Raw genomic sequence first — 21,015 nt, forward strand, 5'->3', positions numbered from 1 at the left:
AATAGCTTAGAAAAGATTGGATGTTAAGGAAAATTTCTTCACTGGAAGAAATGGAAGGGTGCTCAGGCATTAAAAAAGGCTGCCCCAGGACAGCGATGGAGTCACCGTCCCCGGAAGGATTTCAAAATTGTGTGGATGTGACACTTGGGGATGTGGTTCAGTGGTTGCCTTGGCAGTGCTGGGGGAATGGTTGGATTTGATGATCTGAGAGGAATTTCTCAACCTTAACAATTTCATGAAAAGCTGGACCAGGGTTCTGCTCTGAGGCACAGGACCCCACAGGTCTGGTGGGACCCAGAGCTCACCTGGAGGGTGTAGACAGCCCTCACCATCGGGGAGCGAGGGAGTGTGCAGGGTCAGGAGCTGCCCACAGATGGCTGGTGTAGGCTGTGCTGAAGGAATGGATTGTGTTTCTCTACTTGGCTTTCCATATAAACACCCTCCAAATAAAACTCGCCTTTGCACAGCACTTGGAAGCAGCTGTGCTGCTTATTTAAACACACTGCGAGGTATCTCCGTCCTGCTACCCCTGCTTCCCTTCTCCTTCTTCCTTGGAATATCGATCTGCCTCGTGTTGCAGACCAGAAATAGAGACTGGCCACTGACTTGCTAATTGTAATGCAGCCTGATAATGCCAGTTATAATTAGATCAAGGTATCCAAATGCTTTTGCTGGCAGACGTTGCTGTGACCCTGTTATCATACTTTAAATAGAGGATCCCGTCTGCTCTGCCTGGCTTCTGGCTGCAGAGCCAGGTCCTGCAGAGTCCGGTTTGGTCCTTCCCAGGGAAGCCAGCCAAGCATCAGTCCTGGTGCCTGCATCTGCTTGGCTTGTGAAGAGCCAGGCTTGGCACAGCAGCGCTCACTGATGGGCTTTAAGCACTGATTATGCTCCCCAATATGTGGCAAATGTCAGTGACCACTGGCACTTTTGTTGTTAGAAAAATCCCTTTCCCAAGTCCCCAGTGACCACAGCTGTGTTGGGCCAATGAAAGGGGCTGCCCTGGGCTGTGGTTTTCGGGGGGTTGTACTCTGACCCATCTTTCCTTTACTCTTTTAGGGTAATCAAAGCAATGGCTCGTGTTGAGGCAGGGGGAGGAATGGTTCTGAGTCTCAGGATCAATTTGTTTAGAGCTGCAGCCTCATATGCCAGGGCTGTCAGATATCTCTCCTTGTTCCCTTTTGATGAGCCCTCTACATTCTTTCTTTGCCCTCTCCTGCAAGTCCTGTCAGTCTTTCCCCATCTGCAGCATCCCCGGGGTCCATCTTCCTGGCCTTGGGAAGCCTCAGGCTGCTGCCCAGCTGTCCTGCCCTTGAGCACTCTCCTTGCTGGGTCAGAACAGGCATCCCCAGCTCTGCTGGCTTCCACCAGAGAGGCTGGTTTGGGTGTGAAGCTGTGTCCTCAGCACATGGGTGAGCCAGGGCCCTCACAGACTGATCCTCTCAGCACTGCATGAGCCTTTGGCTCCTTCTCTACAACATCACCCAACCTTGGCACATCACGCGCATCCCCAGCCCTCTGGTATAACTCATGGAAAAGTTTGGTTGAGTGGATATGCCTGAATTCATCACCTGCTCTCAGTGTGGCTGCCCACACTGTCTGATCTGTCCTGAGCTTGTCAGGGAGGGAACTGAGACCCCCTTGAACACCAGTGTGCCCTGGGGGGGGAGAGGTTTCCTAATGTCATATCCTGCAGGCAGGTCTGGGGCTGTCACAGCAGCGGAGCTCAGCAGCTAATCATGGCTGAGTCAGCCTGAGAATTGGGACACTCAAGTCCCAAAGGAAAACCAGGGACTTGGAGAAACTGGATAAGCCAATGCCCCGTCCTTTGGGTAGGAGCCAGACCTCCTGAGATGTTCTGCTGCCTTGCTAGCCCAGCTGAGCTCCTGTGCTGGGGAAAGCACCCCACTGCTGTGTTCTGGCAGGACATCATCCTAGATTCCCATTTCATAGAATCCTAAAAATCATGGAATGGTTTGGGCTGGAAGGGGCCTTTGTGATAATCTTTCTCCACCCCTGTACCATGGGCAGGGACACCTTCCACTATCCCAGGTTGCTCCAAGTCCCATCCAACCTGGCCTTGGACACTTCCATGGAACCAGGGACAGCCACAGGTTCTCTAGGCACCCTGTGCCGGGGCCTCATCCTACTATAGGCAAAGAATTTCTTCCAAACATCTAATCGAAATCTCCCCTCTTTTACTTTAAAACTGTTTCTCCCTGTCCTATCACTATAAAAAGCACCCAAGTAAAAGGACATGCCGCCTCTTTTTCAGTCCAGGGCAGTACCTGGGAAGTGGGGGGTGAGTGGGGGTTGAGCTTCCAGAGGTGCAGCAGAAGGGCAGTGTCCCATACAGACAGGGGAGTTCATCAGCAGAAGCCCTGGGCGGGTGATACTGGCAGGCAGCACTGGCCATGTGCAATCAGCATCTGTCCCCAGGATAAGGAAACACATGGGGGGATCCTCAGGCAGGGTTCTCAGCACTGCCCAGCTCACCTGGAGCTAAGGTTTGGGCTTGGGAAGTCCATGTGGGCAGTGCCTTATGTCAGTCCCCAAAACAGTGATGGGAGAGCTCAGTCTGTGGTTTGTGTTCCCCAGCCGTGGGCACTGCTCACAGATTTGGGAGATTGAGTCGGAGGAATGTCAGCAGAGTGGAATATGTGGCTGTCTGCAGCTCACCAGATTGCCTGCATGGTCACCCCGGAGGCCATGAAGGTTGGAGACCAGTGGCCCAAAGCACTTTCCCGAGTGCTGAGGGCAGGGGCAGGACAGCCTGGCAGCATGGGAGCCCTTGGGGCTTCCTCCTCCAAAGCTCTCTTGGGGACCCCAGAGGTTTTGGTGGGACTCAGAGTAGTTTTCAGCATCCCTGCCTCTGCTTTCTCCCCTTCTCAATGGGAACAGGTAGTGATGCAGGGCCTTGTAGGATGACAGGGGCTCGTGGGGGTCCAGCAGGGTTTGGTGACATGTCATTGCATCAGGAGTGTCACAGCAAACCCAAAGCAAGTACAGGTGAGACATTGCTGCCTTCTGCCTGGTAGTCCCTCCACAGCTGAGCCTGGTACTCCTCACCGGAGCCTGATCCTGCTTGCCTGAGCCTGGTTCTCCTTGGCTGAGCCCTGTGTCCCTGGCCCGAGCCCGGTACCCCCATCTGAGCCCACACAGGCTCCTGGTTATGTAAAGCCACGGCAAGCGCAACCAGGAGATTCTTCAGTGTCGGAATCTGAGTCACATGGGGCTGTTTTATTTCCCCCTCTGCTAATCTCGTTTCTATAGAAACAAGATTGGGAGGAAAAAAAAAATAAAAGAAAAAAAGAGCCAAGCAACAGAGCAAGCGAGAAACCTGAGGTGATGGGTGAGGGAAGCGGAGGTGGCAGCTGAGGAGGTCAGGCGGTGTGGATGGGAGCAGAGGACCCCACTCAGGATGGGAGTGTGCATAGAGGGGACAGGGACTCTCCCGAAGAGACGCTCTGGGATGAGCTGCTGCTCTGGCAGTGGGTGAGCCGAGCTCCAGGAGCGACGGGAGCAGAGGCTGTGCAGGTGAGTGAGCATCGCTCGCGTGGCTGCCGGGCATCCGTCCCTGTCCCTGCAGGGCTCAGCTGGGCACGGCTCGCTGGGGTCCTGGTCCTGGCTACTGCTTTGGAGACACTCTTGTGACTGGGACTGTGGTCAGCGGGAAGCGTGCCACTGGTGAGCGGGGCTTGCCGGAGTGCTGTGCGCAGCCAACGCTTGCCTGGAGGCTGACTGCGTGTTTGTGGCCGTGAGTCTGTCCTTTCCAAACCTTCTCTCTCCCAAAATACTGCTCCCTGCTTGGGAAGAACCTTTCCAGCTTTGGTTATTTTCCCTCTATTTTATCCTGACTGTACCTGTGCAGATAAGCCACTGACGGCAGCCGAAGCCCGCAGCTACAGGGAGTGCAGGGCTGTGTGCTCCCAGCACCGCTTACCCCAGGCACAGCCATCTTCCCCACACTGGCTGCAGCCGGGATGCCGCTGGGATTAAGCCCAGCTCAAAGCTGTTTGTGCAGGGGCTGCTCCCCAAGAAGAGAGGACCAGCAGAAACACTGCTTGTTTGCCTGGGCTGCTCGCAGCCCATGGCTCATCCCAGGACTGTTGCCTGTGCTGATGGAAGAGGCTGGGAGCTGCCTGCCCACATCTGGGTTAGTTCAGAGCCACAGGCACGTGCTGGCTCCCGAGTCTCAGGCTAAGGAGTGTGCAACAAGTGGGAGCTTTTCCTGCCTGGATATGATACCTTGTGGGATGGCTGGCTGGTGCACGTGTGGTGGTGAGGGCTTTGGCTGGCTACGTTGGTGGAGCAGAGGTGTTGCTGGTGCTGGTCATCCTGTGCTGGTGCGTGGACTGGTACTGTCGTGACCTCGGTCATCCCTCACTCGTGGCTCAGTGCAGCTGTACCTCCATGGCTCCTGGAGTCCCTGGCCACGGCAGAGTGGTGCTGAGGCACCCGGGCTCCTGCGGGCACACCCTCACCCCGGCGGCCAGAAACTGCCAAAAGCCTTTTAGCGGGTCACTACAGGAGAGGGAGGGATGCGGAGCCGAGGGATCAGGATTTTGCTTGTCATCACTTCGCAGTTGTGGTGTGGGGAATGCGGTGGTGATTGCAAACCCCCGGCCGGATTCACGCCTGTGTGTGGCGGGTGAAGCCGGAGGGATGAATCCAGTGCCCGTGTATTTCTGTACTGAGCTTTGGGAAATGTCACTGCTCATCCGCCTGCCTGGCCAGCGAGGGGGTGGAGGGCGGCGCTTCAGCCCCTTGTCCTCATCCCAGGGCAGCTGAGGGATTTGTGTGCCGGGGTGCCGTGACCGGTGCCGGCTCAGCGAGCTGCTGGAGACACAGGCAGGATGGGGACAGGCTGCCAGCCCACCATGTCCATGCTCTGCCGACCTTCCCACCGCCTCAGCAGCTGGGGGCTTTGACAGTTACCCGTGTGGGGTTGGACTCCCAGGAAACCTGTGGGGTGAAGAGATGGGTACAGACTCGTGTCACACAGAGCATCGGGGCAGCAGGAGCTGTGCCCTGTGCTTAGCTGGACTCTTTCCCCTTGGCCAGGCTGGGGTCCAAGTGCTGCTCTGGGCACTCTGCTCATCCTGGTTGGACACTCCCGGGCTCTCAGCACACACCAGGCTGGGGACAGCACTGTCCCTGTCTCCCTTTAGCAGCAGCCTCTGCCTCTGCCTGTTGCTGCCTGCTCTGTTGAGGGTGCTGGGTGCCATGGCAGATGCCAGGGGGGAGTTTGCCGTGCCACACCCTGCCCCTCTCTGTGCCTGAAGCAGTGGGCTTAGAGGGGACATGGCACATGGAGGCTCAGTGGGCTTAGAGGGGACATGGCACATGGAGGCTGTGCATTGCTGTGCCACAGTGGTGGTCCTGCCCTCGGGGAATACCAGCTCTGTTCTGTCCAGAGCTTTGGAGGGAAGGGCTGTGGATGGATATTGCTGCAAAAGCCTTCAGCACTGATAATTATTTCTGGGAGAAGATGCCGTGTTCTGCCTTAAATGCTGACATGGGACTCTGAACACGTGTAATCTGGCTGACAGATGGCAAGTCATAGAGGTGTGATTTATGATACAGCACAGTAGCTGAACAACCTTCTCTAGTTGTCAGGAGGCAATTCTTCCCGGTGCTGCAGTTGACGTTCCAATTGATGGCTTTTCCCACGTGTCCCCTTGGTGTGTGGGGACTGCCTTGGCAGGTGCCAGCTGTGTCTGCCGTGTCAGCCCTGCCTGCTCCAGTGCTGAGCTGCTGCAGAGATGCTGCCTCTGATGGAGGGCTGGGCAGGTGAGCCCAGATCCTGCCCGGATGGACCTGGAGCAGTGCCGTGCAGTGGCAGGGCTGGGGGAGCAGTGCTGGCCTTGTCCCCATCCCATGGCTGGGATGAAGCTGGATCAAGATGACAGTGGCACCTGGGGCTGCCTGTTCCCCACACCAGCACTTGTGGGGCTGAGTGTGTGGTGCTGAAGGCACCAAAATCTTGCCCATCAAATAAACGCACAAGGGGAAGGATGTGACAACCTCGGGGAGTCTGTCTTACCTGCACACCTTCTCCATCCCTCAGTTTCCCTGCTTCTACTTTAAAATCCCTAACACTGATCCTTCTTAAGGGACAGGGACATCTATTATTGTTTGGAAAGCACTTGGGAAGTATCAGTGTGGTCTCGACAGCATCCCCCTCCCTGTGGGGAGGCTCAGCCCCTCTGCCACCCACAGAGCCCAGAGCCGGCACAATACCCAGCGCTGTGGGAGCATCCCAGCCCTGAGCACACCATGCCTGTGGGAGCATCCCGGCCCTGGGAGCACTCTGAGCCCAGGGGAGCGGAGCAGCTGAGCACAGGAGCTCGGAGGAGCTGACCCAGCTGCAGGGCACTGCTGGGGCGAGGGGCAGCGGGCTGGCTGTGCTCACCGGAGCAGCCACGGCAGAGCAGGTATGATTCATTCGCCCTCCTGCAGCACGGTTTATGTAAAGCAGCTCTGTATAAATCTCCAGATGATTTGTAATGTGCTCCTGGCTTCTGATTAGTGATGCTTCTGCTGAAGCCTTGGGGTCTGGCAGAGGTGAGGGAGGCTGGTTCATGACTGGATGAGTTGCTGACAGCTCCCAGGGGGGAGGTGTAGGGCTGTCAGAGATGTCACAGCCATTCCTTTATCTGGGCTGAAGCAGCTGGAGGTGGTGGCTGGCAAGTCTTGGGGGGTGAAGTCAGCACCCCAAGATTCTTGGTCAACTTCAGACTCATACATGGACTGGCTTCTGTCCTGCGTCAGACAGATCTGGCAGCACCTGCCCTGGGCTGGAGAGCATCCATCCCCTGTGTCCCTGTCCCTTCCCCTTGATGCCATGACTAGGGACTCACAGCAAGACCACATTTTTCTGAGCACCCTGGTGGCTTCTTCAGCCCCACCAGCCCACCCTGCCCCCAGAACTAACTCTCCTTCATCCCTAACCCTGATGACATGTGGCACATTGCCCTGTTTTCGCCCACCAGCTCTCCTTGACAGCTGCTGTTGGCAATCTGAAGGGTGCAGTGGCTGCTCCTGCCATGCTTAGGCAGGTGGATACATCCAGGTAAAGCTCCTGGGTGTGTAGTTGTCCCCGTGGTGGTCATTGCAAGGGCCATGTACCGGCACCACAGAGGCAATTGTCACAGGGGCTGCTGCCTTCCTTCATCTGTGCAGGGCATCTAGGATTTCCCAGCCTCACATCCCTGCTGGGGCCAGTTTGGGAGGGGTGGCTGTAATGGTGCAGGGAGTGTGGTGGAGGTGGGGTCAGCACAGCAGACGGGGCAGGATTCTCCAGGCAGTCCCCAGATCTCAGGACATAAACACCCTCAGCATCCTTTCAGCTGGGACTGGAGCCCTCATGCCTGCGGGGTGGCAGGAGCTCCTCCTGGACACATGGAAAGGGGCAGGAACAGCCAAATGCCACTGAGGAGGTGCTATAGGGACAGCACCTGTTCCCACCGCCCAGCCCCGTTCCTGGGTCAGCCCTGCTCATCCTGGTGTCCACACCCTGCCTGGGGCTGCTGCAGAGCATTGGCTGTCAATGCCCACCTCTCACCCCTCCCTGAATGGGATCTTCTCCATTCCAGCTGAGCTTTGACAGCAGAGCAAAGGGGAGTGAGGTGATGGGGGGGATGGTATTGGTGTGGGACACCAGGATTCCTCCTCTTCATCACCTCTTGCTCTGGCTGTGAGCGGGGGAACACTGGGGTTTGGGTTTCTTGTTGGGTTTCTTTCAAGGCAAACCTCATCCTTTGCATCAAAGTAGGATTTTTTCTCAAGAATGTAAAGAATGACCCTGGAAGGTCTGAATCGCGTTTTGCCGGGTGGGGACTGAAGAGACAAGAGCTCTCTCCAGAAAGCTGTCTCCACCCCGTCCCCAACAAGAGCAATTCATAAGCTGAAAAATAAATCAATAACCAGTTAATGAATTGAAGATGTCTGTGTTTAAAATGTATCAGGGAAAAAAACTGTTAGCTGGTCAGGGCTGGCCTAGTTACTGTGAGGAAAGACATGGAGCTCTCAGTTCTGAGAAACAGCTTCTCTTTTTCTCTTTCTTTTGGAGGTATTTTGTTTGGTTGAGGCAGGAGAGGAGAGGAGAGAGGAGAGAGGGGGAGAGGAGAGGAGAGAGAGAGGAGAGGAGAGGAGAGGAGAGGAGAGGAGAGGAGAGGAGAGGAGGGAGAGGAGAGGAGAGGAGAGGAGAGGAGAGGAGAGGAGAGGAGAGGAGAGGAGAGGAGAGGAGAGGAGAGGAGAGGAGAGGAGAGGGAGAGGAGAGGAGAGGAGAGGAGAGGAGAGGAGAGGAGAGGAGAGGAGAGGAGAGAGGATGTGCTTTAGCAATGTGTGTAGGTTCAAAGTTCCCCCCAATTCTGTCCCCTGATTTGACCTCTGTCAAATCACCCCTGTCCCCTTCCCTGCCCAGCCCTGGCTGAGCTGTGGGAGCAGGTTGTGCTGGCACGTTAAGGGAGGACAGGAGGCAGTGGCTCTGGCAATGTGTGTGGCAGGGTTGGCACACAGCCCCGGTGCCTGGTCGTGTGCCCAAGCCTGGGTGTCCCAGCTCCCCAGGCTCATCCTCCCTTGCTCCTGTGCTGGCAGCAAGGATAGGCCGTGGTTCAGCCCCAGGCTGGAGGTGCCACCATCGGCTCAGGGGGCTCTGGGGGCTCCGTGTGCCAGATGGAGGCAGGGGGGCTGAGGGTCTCTGCGGGGCAGGTGCCTCTTTAGCCAGTCTCAGCTGTGTTCCACTGGCTTGGAGACAGGGCAGGTGTGCCCTGTGCCAGCAGCTCCCCCTGGACAGGGCTGGGATGGATGGAATGTGCACTTTCCGGAGCCTGTGGATGTGCTTTTCCCAGGTCCCAGGGGCTGGGAGCGACGCTGGAGCACCCCATCTGGTGGGAAGGGGCTTTGTCAGCACAGACAGGTCCTTCAGTTAAATCCATTTGCTCCTACACGTTTCTGTTTCTTCCTCCAAAACCTCTCCAGTATGGGCTGATTTCCATGTCAATCCTCCTCAGGGAAGCTGTTCTGGTGTTTGGGAGCCCCAGCTGGGAGGCCACAGGGGCTCCAGGATTTCTCCGGAGGAGTGTGTGGACTTTGATTCAGTCTGCTTTGGTTCTCTCCACCAAAGTGTCCCTGGCTATTTCTCGGTGCTGGCTGTCACCAGTTGGAGTCTGGGGAGGAATACGCAGCCTGGGAGGGTGATTTTGCTGCACAGGGAGCAGGACCTGGCTGTCTCAGCCTGCCAGGCTGCCCCTCCAGTTTGGGTAACACGGACCTGTGCTGGTCCTGGCCTGCAGAGCAATACCAAACCTGCTGCTGCTCCTCCACTTCCCACCCCCAGGACTGCTGCCACTGACCCTCTGGGAGCCCTGTCCTTTCAGCACTGAGCACCTGCTGGCGTTGTGCCCCTGGAGCCAGGGCTGCAGTGCCATTAACACCTTTCCTCTCCCCTCCCCAGGTCGGAGAGCAGCCTCGCTAGGTTTGCCCACCGCTTGTCGGTGAAGCAGAAGCAGGAGAAGAGAAGGAAAGCCGAGTATGGCTCGGCCGAGCTGTCTGCCTTCCGGCCCAGGTCCTCTGAGCATTGAATGGTAAGAGCTGCAGGACAGGGCTGGGGGAAGAAGCTTCTGCCTCTCCAGTTGCCCTTCTGTCCCCTTTTCCGCTGCTGCCATTGTCAAAGTGATGTCCCATGGGACAACACCCCTCCGAACCCCTTCACCTGCTGCAGAGGCTTCCCCAAGGTATCAAACCAAAATATCCCCCAGCTGCAGGTCTGTCAAGCTCATGTGGGTAATGGGAGTGTCTGCTGAGCTGGGGCACACGAGCACACAGCCTCTGGCAACCCCCACCACTGCCTACTTCCCTTCCCTTCCCTTCCCTTCCCTTCCCTTCCCTTCCCTTCCCTTCCCTTCCCTTCCTTCCCTTCCCTTCCCTTCCCTTCCCTTCCCTTCCCTTCCCTTCCCTTCCCTTCCCTTCCCTTCCCTTCCTTCCCTTCCTTCCCTTCCCTTCCCTTCCCTTCCCTTCCTTCCCTTCCCTTCCCTTCCCTTCCCTTCCCTTCCCTTCCCTTCCCTTCCCTTCCCTTCCCTTCCTTCCTTCCCTTCCCTTCCCTTCCCTTCCCTTCCCTTCCCTTCCCTTCCCTTCCCTTCCCTCAGGAACATAGGGAATGGGAGCCAGAGGAATGGGAGCTGCTGGAGGATGCATCCCGTGGTCCCGCCCTGCCCAGTGCTCTTCTGTTGGATCAGCCAGAGCTGAGGGCTGCAGGGGGGTGGCCTCAGCCACCGTGGGAGCCCTGGGATCTGCAGGGACACGGTCAGGGGCTGCCCTCTGTCACCACGCCCGGAAGGAGCAATGAGAGGGTCCCCAGGCTGTTCCCTGAGCCACCCTGTGGGGCAGCCCCATGTCCCAGAGGGGTGCAGAGCTCCGTCCTTCCCTGCTGCTGCATTGCCTGGGGCCCCCCGTGTGAGCACAGGTCTCAGAGAGCTGTCCCCGCTCGAGCAGGGAGTCATTCATCCTGGGTTTCTGAGCTCTGAGGCAACAGTCTTGGAAGCAGATCACAGCCAGCCATCCCGGCGTAAGAGGTGACCTGCTAAGGATATTTAAAAGAGATGGAAATTCCATTGCTTTCTTCTTCCTTGGATAAAGGAGGGTAAAACTTAAAAAAAAAAAAAAAAAGAAGAAAAGAAGAAAAAAAAGAGAAATTCTTAGAAATTGCAAGAATGTCGAGTTTGGTTTTCAATTTCCCTGCTTTTTTTGGAGATCTTTCTGGCATTTATTGAGTGTTCTAACACTTCAGTGTGAGACTGTGGAACCCTCCTCAAAGGCTTCCTCTATCTGTGAGGTTCCTTGAGCATCAAAGCTCACCAGGTATTAATGAACCAGACAAAGAATTTAGGATATTTGGGGACAGACTGCTTTCTTCTCTACTTACACAACTTTCTTCCCTTTGCTAAGAGGATGTCATGAGGAAACCTGGTCTGCAATTACTCTCAATCTCCCAAAGAGACAAATAAGTGAATTTGTAATGTAGCAAATAGGGAAACAACAAAGAGCTCATTAAAAACCATCAGAGTTTGTCTTTATTCATAACAAAGAAGCATGAGAAGCCAGCAAATCTCTTTCCTCTCTAAATGTGTCTTTGAAGCCCCCGGGTCCCAGTTTAGCCCTGTTGGGGGATATTTGTGGTACATTTCCCCCCACTCCATAGCATTTTCCTGGGGGAAACCATCTGTCTTGTTTTTGGCAAACCACCTTGTGCAGCAGCGACTCGCAGCAGTGGTAGATGATGCTCTTTTAGAGGGATTTTGCAAAGCAGCCTGGAAATGAGCTCTGAGTGAGGAGGGACTTCCTTGGCCTTTGGTTTGCCGTGTGCCATCGCACCAGAGCTTGGGGCTGTGAGGCTGAGGGAGACAGAGCTGATGTCCCCATCCTGCAGGGACACAGGCACAGCCAGGCAAGACTCCCACCCTGTACTGAGGGTTTTATCCATGGCTTGGAGATGTCTTGAGCTGGATCAGACATCACCCTGACAGCCAGGATCGGGTGGGTCGGGCTGCTGGAGCTCAGGTGCTGGCAGGGCACAGAGGAGGGTCACAATGATGAGGGGTGGCAGCGGGCTGAGGACCCTGCCTGCTGCCTGCTCCCATCCATCTCACAAGCACACGTCCTCAGAGAGGCATTCAGAGATTTTTCCAGCCTTCTCCATGACCTGCTAAGGGATCTCCTGGCCTTTTCCTTGGTGTGAAACAGCTTTTCCCTGTGTTCTCCATACATCACCAGGGATCTCTGCTCATCACAGCAGGATCAGCATCCTCAGTTAGTCCCTCCAAGCCATCCTGGGCTGCAGGTGAGGGTGCACCTCAGTGCTCTGGCTGATGGGAAATTTGGCTCATATCCTGGCAAATATCCTGGCAAATCTACAGGTGCCTGATTTGTCTTCCTGAGCAAATACCTACCTGCATCAAATCTGTCTGTATTTACAACCCAGGGTCACCACTGCGTCTTTTTGCCTGCCTCTGCACAGAGGTGAACACCCACACTGTGTGACTCCCCCATGCGTAGGAGTGGCATGGAAGAGCAATGGACCATGTTTTCCCAAATCAGCAGCTTCTGAGAATCCTGCCCATCTTGACCCCAAGGCTTGAAGGCAAAGGACAGCTTCTCAACCTGCTGTTGCCTGTTGCCAAGGAGGAGGTAGAAAAGCATGACATCATCCATGCTCTTTGCTTTGAAAAGCTGGGTGTCAGCCTGGGGCAGGGATTAGAGTTTCCTGCTTGAAATTCCTACCAAAGCATTGTCAGTACAATCCATCCCCACACAGAGCAAGCTGAGTTTTCAGTGTTTTCCAGTGTTCCCAATTATTCAGATGCTCAGGTAGGGGTGGTTGGAGCTAAGGTACAAGAGAAGGAGCTGCACAGGGTCACAGAGTCTGCCTGACACTGTGTTCCTGCACTGAGCACAGCCAGGTAGGGCAGGACACAGATGCGTTCACCTACACTTGGCATTCTCCAGTGCCAGGAACCATGGTCCAGGAGCTGCAGTTCTCTGCTGCCTCAATGAATGAGGGGCTGGATGTCCTGTGCTGCTACCAAACCCAGGGATGCTCCCAAGGCAGGTCTCACAGTGCCTGTGTCCATCAGAGCACATCTCAGTGGCTAGGACAGGCTCATGGCTCATGCTCTCCCAGGACAAGGCAGCTCTATTCCCATGGCACGTGTTCCTGTGCTGCCCCAGGCCAGTGGAGCACGGCCCTGCTCCCCAGCCTGGCCAGCAGCGAGCGAAGCCCTGTTCCACTTATTAAAAACAAAATTGCTGGGGGGAAGGGAGAGAAGGCAGAGAAAAAGTGAAGTATTGAGAAAACACTTCTTTCATTCATACGTTGTTTACTGAAATAAATACTTCATTATTAGGCCTTTTTTAGGGTATTTTTTTAAAGCCAGTGCCACAAAGTCCCCAGTGTTCGGGCCTGTGAATGTGCCGGATCACCTCGGCCCGTGGTGCCCGTGTCCTGCTGCTGGGAGGTGCTGGAGAGGAGCTTTCCCAGTCTTTGGGAGAAACCTGGGGGCTGCACATGTCTGGTTTTGCCCAGGTTTGCTGAATCCCTTATCCTCTTTGCTGGATGGTGTGTTCTGGGTCACCAAGGCAGCTTGTGCTCCAAATGAGGCAAAACCTGGTAACTGAGGCAAGGAAGGATTTGGGATTTCGTTTATTAAAGCTCTGCTTTCTGTGGTCTCTGGTCCTAATCTAGCTCCCAAGCCTAAATCGCACAAGGCTACTAAAGCACTCTGGACTTGAAGCCCACCACATTCTGCTGTTGGGGTGAAGAAGGTGAGAGCTGGTGATTCCCACGGAGACCTCACACTGTCCTACAGCAACGCCAGAGCTCCAACAATCCCTGTTCTCCCCACTTAGAATGAGCTGAGGCCTCCTCTCCCCTAGTGCCTGTTACCTGAGATATGCTCCACATTTATCTTCCCTCTTAAGTGAGGGTTAATCCAATGGAAGGGCTGCGATCCCTGGATTGCTCCTGTGTGGCCGAGCTGGGAGCCTCTGTTCCCTCTCGCATCCTCTCAGCTCCATTGCTCATTGGGGGTTTCAGCCCTGGCAGGTTTGTCCTTCTGAAATCCTTTTCTCCCTTCCTTTTCCTTTCTAGCTCTAGCTCTAGCTCTAGTTTTCCTTCTTCTGATTGTTCCTGGGCTTGCTTTCCCCCCACACTGCTTTTCCCATACTCACCACTTGTTTGCCCTGATTTCCCTCTGTTTTCTTTGTTGCTTACTCACTGCTTTTTCTCTTTGGGCTCCTCACGCTTTCCCTGTCAGCCAGCCTCGCTGTGATCCGTGGTCGGAATAGCCTATTCCCATGGCGGCTCAGGAAGAATGCAGCGCATTCCTGTCTCCCCTCATGCCGTTATCTCGGTTCTGCCCCTTGGCTGCCCACCACGAGGCTGAAGTGGTGCTGGCAGCAGCGTGTCTGTTCTTGGCGACAGGCGGCTGTCCCGGGCTCAGCCCTGCCTGCAGCTTGTTTTCCTGCCTGACCCTGGGCATGGCGCTGGATCCCAGCTCCTCGCTGCCGAAAGCTGGGATGTGCAGGGAGCTGCCAGCCCGGCAGCCACTGTGCAGACCACACAGGCCCGGGTGGAAGGTGCCAAGTGAGCAGAAGGCACTGGACATGGGAACCTGGCTGGCCCCATCTGGTTGGTGGAGCTGGCACCCGTGACTGCTGCTGCACTCTGCCTTGTGCTTCGGGTTCGGTTATGAAGAAGTGTTTTAAGGGAACGATTTTCATGAAGGTTATTTGAAGTGTCATAGTGTAATATTTCCTCTTTGAGTGGTCTCGAGTGGTGTGGAGGTTCTCCCTGTATGGCTGGGCATGGAATCCCTGCTGTAGAAGTGCCTCCTAGCATTGGTGCTGTCGCTGCTGTGGGCAAGCAGCCAGATGACCTGTCCCCATCCATGGGGTCCTCACCTCCTGGCACCAAGCGCCGTGGTCCTGGTGGAGCTGCAGGGCTCAGGGGAGTGTCGAGCTGCCGACTGACCCACCCCACTGCTCCTGATCCAGTGCATGGGAGTGCTGCTATTGCACAGCTCACTGAGAGCCTGGTGCTGTTCCCACAGCTGTCCACAGTCATGTGGGGCTGTCCCCAGGACTCTCTGTGTGACATTTGTCCCTTTGCCAGTCAGCCAGCACAAAGTGAGTTGTCATCAGCTTTTTGGAAGGCAAAGAGTAGCAGCACCATGAAGACAGCGGGCTCAGAGCTCCTCCAGGTTTCACGACCCTACTCGAGCTGTCTCACTCCAGAGAAGTCTTGGAGCTCTTTCTCTTCAGAGACCAGGAAGCTCTTAGCCTGAGTGAGGGAAAACAAGGAAAATGAGGCCCTGAGTCTTGCAGTGGAAGGGGAGGAATGTGAGAGCCTGGGAGCTCTGGGGGCCTGTGGGAGCGAGGGGATGCTGTGGACAGGCTGAGCTGCGTGCACTGCCTCGGCAGCTTCCCGTGGGTGAGCCAACCTTGCCGAGAGCATCACCGCTCCCCTGCCGCCGGTGCCAGCCGCGGGTCCGAGGTGAGACACGGCCCCCGGCCCGGCTGTGCCCGGCGCAGGTCCCGGCCGGGCCGGCGCGGTGTTGAAACGAAACGCGAGGCGCTTTGTCTCAACTGGGAGCGCTTTAAGCCCTCGCTCGGGAACAATGGCCAAGCTATGGGGTCATTTGTTCTGGTATTTCAGCAGCTCCTGATGATTTATGGGATGTTTTGTTCTGCTGCTTGTCTTAGCTTCCCCCTCTCCACCCTCCCCATCTCCATCCCTTCTCCATTTCAGCTCCTCCTCCCCCTGCTCCCAATTCCCCTAATAGCTGTGGAGCCTCTGTGCCTTATGAAGTCATGGTATCTGTGACTTATTGAATTAGCCGAATGGGAGCTGGGCTTGCACACTGCGCCGGGCTATGCCAGGATGTCCGGGCTCCCGGGGAGCCGGCCCTCGGCAGCTTCCCCGGTGTGGCAGGTGGACATGACCATCAGCAGGACGCTGTAGTTGGTTTAGAGGTCGTAAATGTGGTCAAGAGGAGCCGCAGCCCCAGCGAACAAGGAGGGCTCTGTGCGTGTGTGCAGGGACACTCCTGGGGCAGGGGCTCTGCTAGCTATCCTGGTGCTGCCATCCTGGCACCCCACCTCTCTGGGAGTGAGGTGGATGCCAGTTAGGGAGCCCCAGAGTTCCTGGTGTTGAGCTACACATGGGACAGCGCGGTTCAAGAGCTTGGTTGTGTCCCCAGCAGCCTGAGAATAACAATGGCCAGTGCCTCTGGATGTGCTGAAGGAGTAGGGGCTCACATACCCCTCCCCAGAGCTGGAGGGATGGTGATTTAACAGTGACTGTGAGGGACATGCTGATGGGGGTGGGGAGGAGCGAGCCCTCCGAACATCTCCCTGAAAGTCAGGTTAACCTCAGGAGAGCATTGCAAAGGAATAATTTGCTTGTGAGCGATCACCTTTTATCCTCCTTTTCTGAGTTGCCTGCAGACAGGCAGAGGCTGGAGGGCCACTGCTGGTCCCGGTGGGACTGACATGGTGCTGCAGCCGATCTTTAGCCCAGAAGCCAGAGGAGCCTCGGTCCCTGCAGCTCTGCTTCTGCTGCCTCATGCTGCCAGCAGGGAGCCGGGAGCATCCTGACCTGTGGGTGCGGATGGGAGAGATCTTGTCCCTCCACTCCTGATGCCACAAGCCTCCGGGAGCCCAGTTTTTCTCGTCTTCTCAGGAGAGGTAGCTCAGCTTGTGATTATGATGAGGCTGGAGAGGTTGGGAGCAGAGTGAGACCTGGATCCTCTCTGTGCTGCCACAGGCTCCAGCAGGTCCGGCACTCTCATCCCCATTTATTTCTCAGGTCACTGCAGTGGGAGAAATTGAGCCCTCTGGGGAAGCAACAGAAGGAAAATGTTCAGGGAAGACTGATGTCCAGGTTCTCCCTTTCTGGGACCAGAGCCCTCAGCCAGATCCCTTCCTCTCTGAGAGCACAGGCAACAAATAACATTTAAAAGACAAATATAAAATATTGTGCTGATTTGGTGCTCTGGCAGCTTCCCTCTGCTGGTAGCTGATACCTCCAATAAGATTATTTCTCAGTCCATTACCCTCAGCACACTTTAATTTCTCTTACATAGCCCAGTTGCCTGATTTGTTTTGTTTTATTGTCAACATCCCTCTGGCATTTCCCGGCCAGGATCTGCAAAGCAGGATGGATGCCTTGGTCCCTGCTGAAGAGTATGGAGGATGGTCTTCATCCCGCAGGATCTCCACTGGTTCTTCTCCATAGACGTGCCTCTGCCTGGATGGTGCCAGTGGATTTCCACAGCAGGCAACCTAAGCCACATGGATATACTGGGGGAATTGCAAAGATGTCACAATCCTTGGTATGAAAGGGAAACCTCATGGGTATCTAAATCTCAGTGCAAGTCAAGCCTTTCCACTCCACCTGGTATTCCCATGGAATCATAGGAAGGTTTAGGTTGGAAGAGACCTTAAAGCTCATCTCATTCCACGCCCTGCCATGGGCAGGGACACCGTCCACTATCCCAGGTTGCTCCAAGCCCTGTCCAACCTGGCCTTGGACACTGCCAGAGATGGGGCAGCCACAGCTCCTCTTGGCACCCTCTGCCAGGCCCTCACCTCCTTTGCAGGGAAGAAATTCTTCCCAATACCCAATCTAAATTTTCCTTCCTTCAGCCTAAAGCCATTCCTCCTTGTCCTATCACTTCCTGTCCTTCCAAAAATTGTCTCTGCAGCCTTCCTGCAGGTTCCCTTTAGGCACTGGAAGGGGCTCTGATGTCTCCAAGAGTTTTCTCCAGGCTGAACACCCCCACCCCCAGTCTGCCTCCAGGGCAGAGGGGCTTCAACCCTTGGAGCATCTTCATGGCCTCCTCTGGGGTGTCTCCAACAAGTCTACGTCTTTCTTGTGTTGCATTCTTAATTTGCTGTAAAAAGCTGGTTTTTGTGAGCTTTGAAAAATGAATATACGCCATTACATACGGGTTGTTAAGCATGGCTGCAGAACAGCTGCTGAGATGAGCAGAGCTCTGTGAAACACCTCTTCTTGGTATTATCAGGAGGGGCTCTGGCCCACTGCCCCAAAAAGAGCCACCATCACCTTGGGTGGGACTCTGGTTTGTTGAGCTGTGGTCTTTGTACAAACCCTGCAGGTTTCTGAGCACGGGGTTGTTGAGGGCCCTGAGAGGGTAGGGACTGCAGGATGACCTGGCACCATGGTTACTCACCTCTTCCCCTGGTCTTGCTTCTCTTCTCCACCCCCAGACTCCACGTCTAAGATGACAGCCCAAACTGACTTACCAGAGCTTCACCCACTGCAGAGAGGGCTGGGGTACCTGTGGTACCCGTGGCTTCTCCTGGTCCACTGAGCAGCTGAGGACAAGAGCTGGCCCTCCTTGTCCCTCAGCTTCTCACTCTTTAAAAGGAGCATGGCAATGCTAACCTCCTTTTTCAGGCACTCTGGGATTCCTGCCCATGGAGAGGGACTGGGAAAAGATGATCTTTCAGGTCCTTTTAAACTCAAACCATTCCAGGATCCTCTGACTCTATGAGAGCTACTGGTGAAAGAGCTGCTGTTGCTCTTGGACACCTGGCATCTGGGGTCCTGGGCTGGCCATCCCCCAGACCCAGAGCTGACTTGTGGACTTCCTCTAAGCTCCAGGCTGGCAAGTCAAGTTTTCTTGGTAGGCTTTGTACATCATCTTGTGCTGAGACTGTGGCTAAGAGCACCAAGATCAAGGTTTCTGTACGGGAAATGGTGTCCAGAGAGGCTGAAACTTCTGCCCAGGGAGCAGGTTCTAAAAAAAGTGTCTTTTTTTTATCCCCAAACAGTGTTCTTATTCTTAAGCATCTTCACTGGGGAGGAGGAGAGAGTTACCATGGTCAGAGGCAGTGACAGGAGCAGAAGTAATCTGGGGAGATGCAGGCGGGTAGAATCTTAACCTGAATTCTTTTAGGTTTAAATGTCAGTGTGCGCCAGGCCCTGCAGTCGTAGGGTGCTCACTCCCCCGGTGTGCTAGAGCCATCAGCCTCTGCAAGCCTGGCCTGTGCCACAGGACACAAGTCCTGAAGCAGTGATCCATCAGAGACTGCTGGCAGATGAGTCCCTGCTGTCCCAGGCCAAGGACCAGCCCCAAGGACAGAGGCACCTGCTGAGGCTGGGCTGTGGTCCCGGGAGGGGCTGCTCTGCCCCTGGAACTCCTTGGGAAGTGGGACCAGGCGATGGCAAGGGTTTGCTGGTGCAGGTTCTTCGAGGTCTGACATGTGCCTTGTCCCTGCCTGTGCCCCATCCTCCTGCTCCATGCTCCCTGCCCGAGCCAGGCTTCAGAGCCAAGCCCTGCTGTGCCCATGGGTCTGTGCGGGCAGGCGACCTGGATTGGGTTTCCTGTGCCCTGGAATCCTGCAAAGCACTGGGCCAAATCCTGGGAAGCAAGAAGGCTGCTTTTGGACACAGATAAACTGCTGTGACATTTAGTCAGTGCTCCTGCTTTCCCTGTCTGTGCCTGGTGTCCTGCTGCTGTCCAGCTGGGGTGTGAGGGGAACCTCAACACTGAGCACACTGCTGGAGCTCTGTGAGCAAGGAGGTGGAATTCCCTGATCTCTTTGCAAGTGGAAGATGGATTCTGCCAAGAGATCCCATCCTCCCAGCACAGTCTTGGCCCTGCTCTGCCCTGGTCATGAGCTCTGGAAGGCTCGTGGCAGGCAGGAAAGTTTTGCTTTTGGAGCAGAGCTCAACTCGGGTGAACTTCACATGAACTCAAAGTTTCTTTGGCCGTTTTCTTTCCTGATGATGCAGGCAGGTCAGGATCAGGATCCTGCACAGCACAGGGACCCAAGGTTGCCTTCCTCATGCACCAGCATGATCACCTCATCCTTCTGAAGCACAAGGACAACTTTAATCTCTGCTCTCTGTGACCAGGGACAGGACCCACGGAACAGCTGGAGCTGTGCCAGGGGAGGCTCAGGCTGGATCTCTCAAAAAGGTTTTTTCCCCAGAGGATTCAGGCACTGCCCAGGCTCCCCAGGGAATGGGCACAGCCCCGAGGCTGCCAGAGCTCCAGGAGTGTTTGGACAGCGCTGCCAGGAATGCCCAGGGTGGGATTATTGGGGTGTCCATGCAGGGCCAGGGGTTGGACTTGCGACCTTTGTGGGTCCCTTCCAGCTCTGGCTACTCCAGGATTCTGTAATTCTTGGTGTCCAGGCAGGAACACCAGCAGACAGATGGAGCTGTTCCTGTGTGCCAACGGCGACTGCGCTCCTGTGACTGTTGCTCTGTTGCTCTCCCTGGTCCCAGGGGATGGTGGGCACCCCATTGCAGCACCAGGGCTTTAGTGGCCTGCTCAGGGTCACCCAGATGGTCTATGAGAGAGTTAAATCCCCCACCTCATGATGCTCTCACACTTTACCTGGAGATCGCTCTTGCTACCTCTCTTGTCTTTATTCAGACCACAGAAAATTGGGGTAGTGGAGCTAGGGAGGCCCTCAGGGCTGAGGGCTTGTTGGATCAGTGGTGGGAAGGTGTGATTGCAGCATGATCCACTTGTGCAAACACAGGGACGAGCTGTGGCATCCTGGGCCAGCATGTGGCAGGGCACAGTGGGAACAGCGGGGTTTTCCAGATCTGTGAGCGTCCTGGTCCTGAGGAAGCTCTTGCAACAGGGTGAGGAGCATGGTGGTCAGAGCTGGGTGTCTGAGGAGCATGAGGGTGTCCCCACCCCTCACCCCACTGCTCAGGGGATGAAGAGAAGGAGGAAGGAGGCAGTAGCACCCACCATGTGTTGGGGCTACCAGCTCTGGAGATGTTTCCCAGCCTCTTGGTGATGGAAGGGCCCAAGCTGGCTGTGTGTGGCTCAAAGGTCCTGCTTGGTGTAACTGTGAGCCCGGAAGTCCAAAGGGCTTTGGGAGATCTTGGACGTGGTCTGTCCTCTTGCCCCCCTTGGCATCTCCCATCTCCAGGGCCACCTGCAGCCATTGGCCCCTGCCACCCTGGCTCTTCTGAGCTGCGGGGAAGTCATCCCTGTGAGCTGCCTGGAGGGACAAGGAGGGCACCACAGCTCACAGCTCACAGCTCACCCTGTACAGCACTTCCCAGTGGAAGTTTCTTTGCTTTTACCTTTGCCAGGCTTTAACTGTTTGGGCTGGATTGTTCCATACTTTTCTGCTGCAGGCTGAACTTTCTCCTTTTTTTCCTCTATTTTTCTCAATTTTCAGCAGAAGATTGGGGAAAAATGGTAGCTTTGCCAATTTCTTTTTTTTTTTTTCTTTTCTCCTGTCTCTTTGTTTGAGGGCTTCTGGTGTCTCCACTTTTTGAAAAAGAGACTTGAAATTTGGCAGGGATGCTGCATTCCTGCTGGAACTCAACATGGATTTGGTCAAATGGTTAGCCACTAGGAAGCGTGGCTAGGCATGCCTGGAGGAGCTCTTCAGGGACCAGCTGCTGGTGTCCCCATCTGCAAAGGGACTCTGACCACCCTGTGTCCTCCTGTCCCT

General features: G+C 55.5%; 1 protein-coding gene across 3 annotated transcripts in view; it reads left to right on the forward strand.

Annotated features, from left to right (window-relative positions):
* LOC136297821 (ankyrin repeat and fibronectin type-III domain-containing protein 1-like) overlaps positions 1 to 21,015 on the forward strand; it is a 214,904-nt gene that overhangs the window by 166,583 nt on the left and 27,306 nt on the right. Inside the window, exons 1-2 of one of the 3 annotated variants that reach the window (XM_066198070.1) lie at positions 3,141 to 3,537; positions 9,461 to 9,590. The exons of 1 other annotated variant lie outside the window; for it this stretch is intronic. In XM_066198070.1, the coding sequence (XP_066054167.1) occupies positions 9,538 to 9,590 (53 nt within the window). In that variant the 5' untranslated portion in view covers positions 3,141 to 3,537; positions 9,461 to 9,537. Of the gene's footprint in view, positions 1 to 3,140; positions 3,538 to 9,460; positions 9,591 to 21,015 lie in introns of those variants that run through there. One more of the 3 variants, XM_066198071.1, reaches the window with a different exon arrangement.

The sequence above is a fragment of the Chamaea fasciata genome, unplaced genomic scaffold (assembly GCF_029207755.1).
Source record: "Chamaea fasciata isolate MVZ Bird 193981 ecotype frontalis unplaced genomic scaffold, bChaFas1.0.hap1 SCAF_16, whole genome shotgun sequence".
Lineage (NCBI taxonomy): Eukaryota > Metazoa > Chordata > Aves > Passeriformes > Sylviidae > Chamaea > Chamaea fasciata.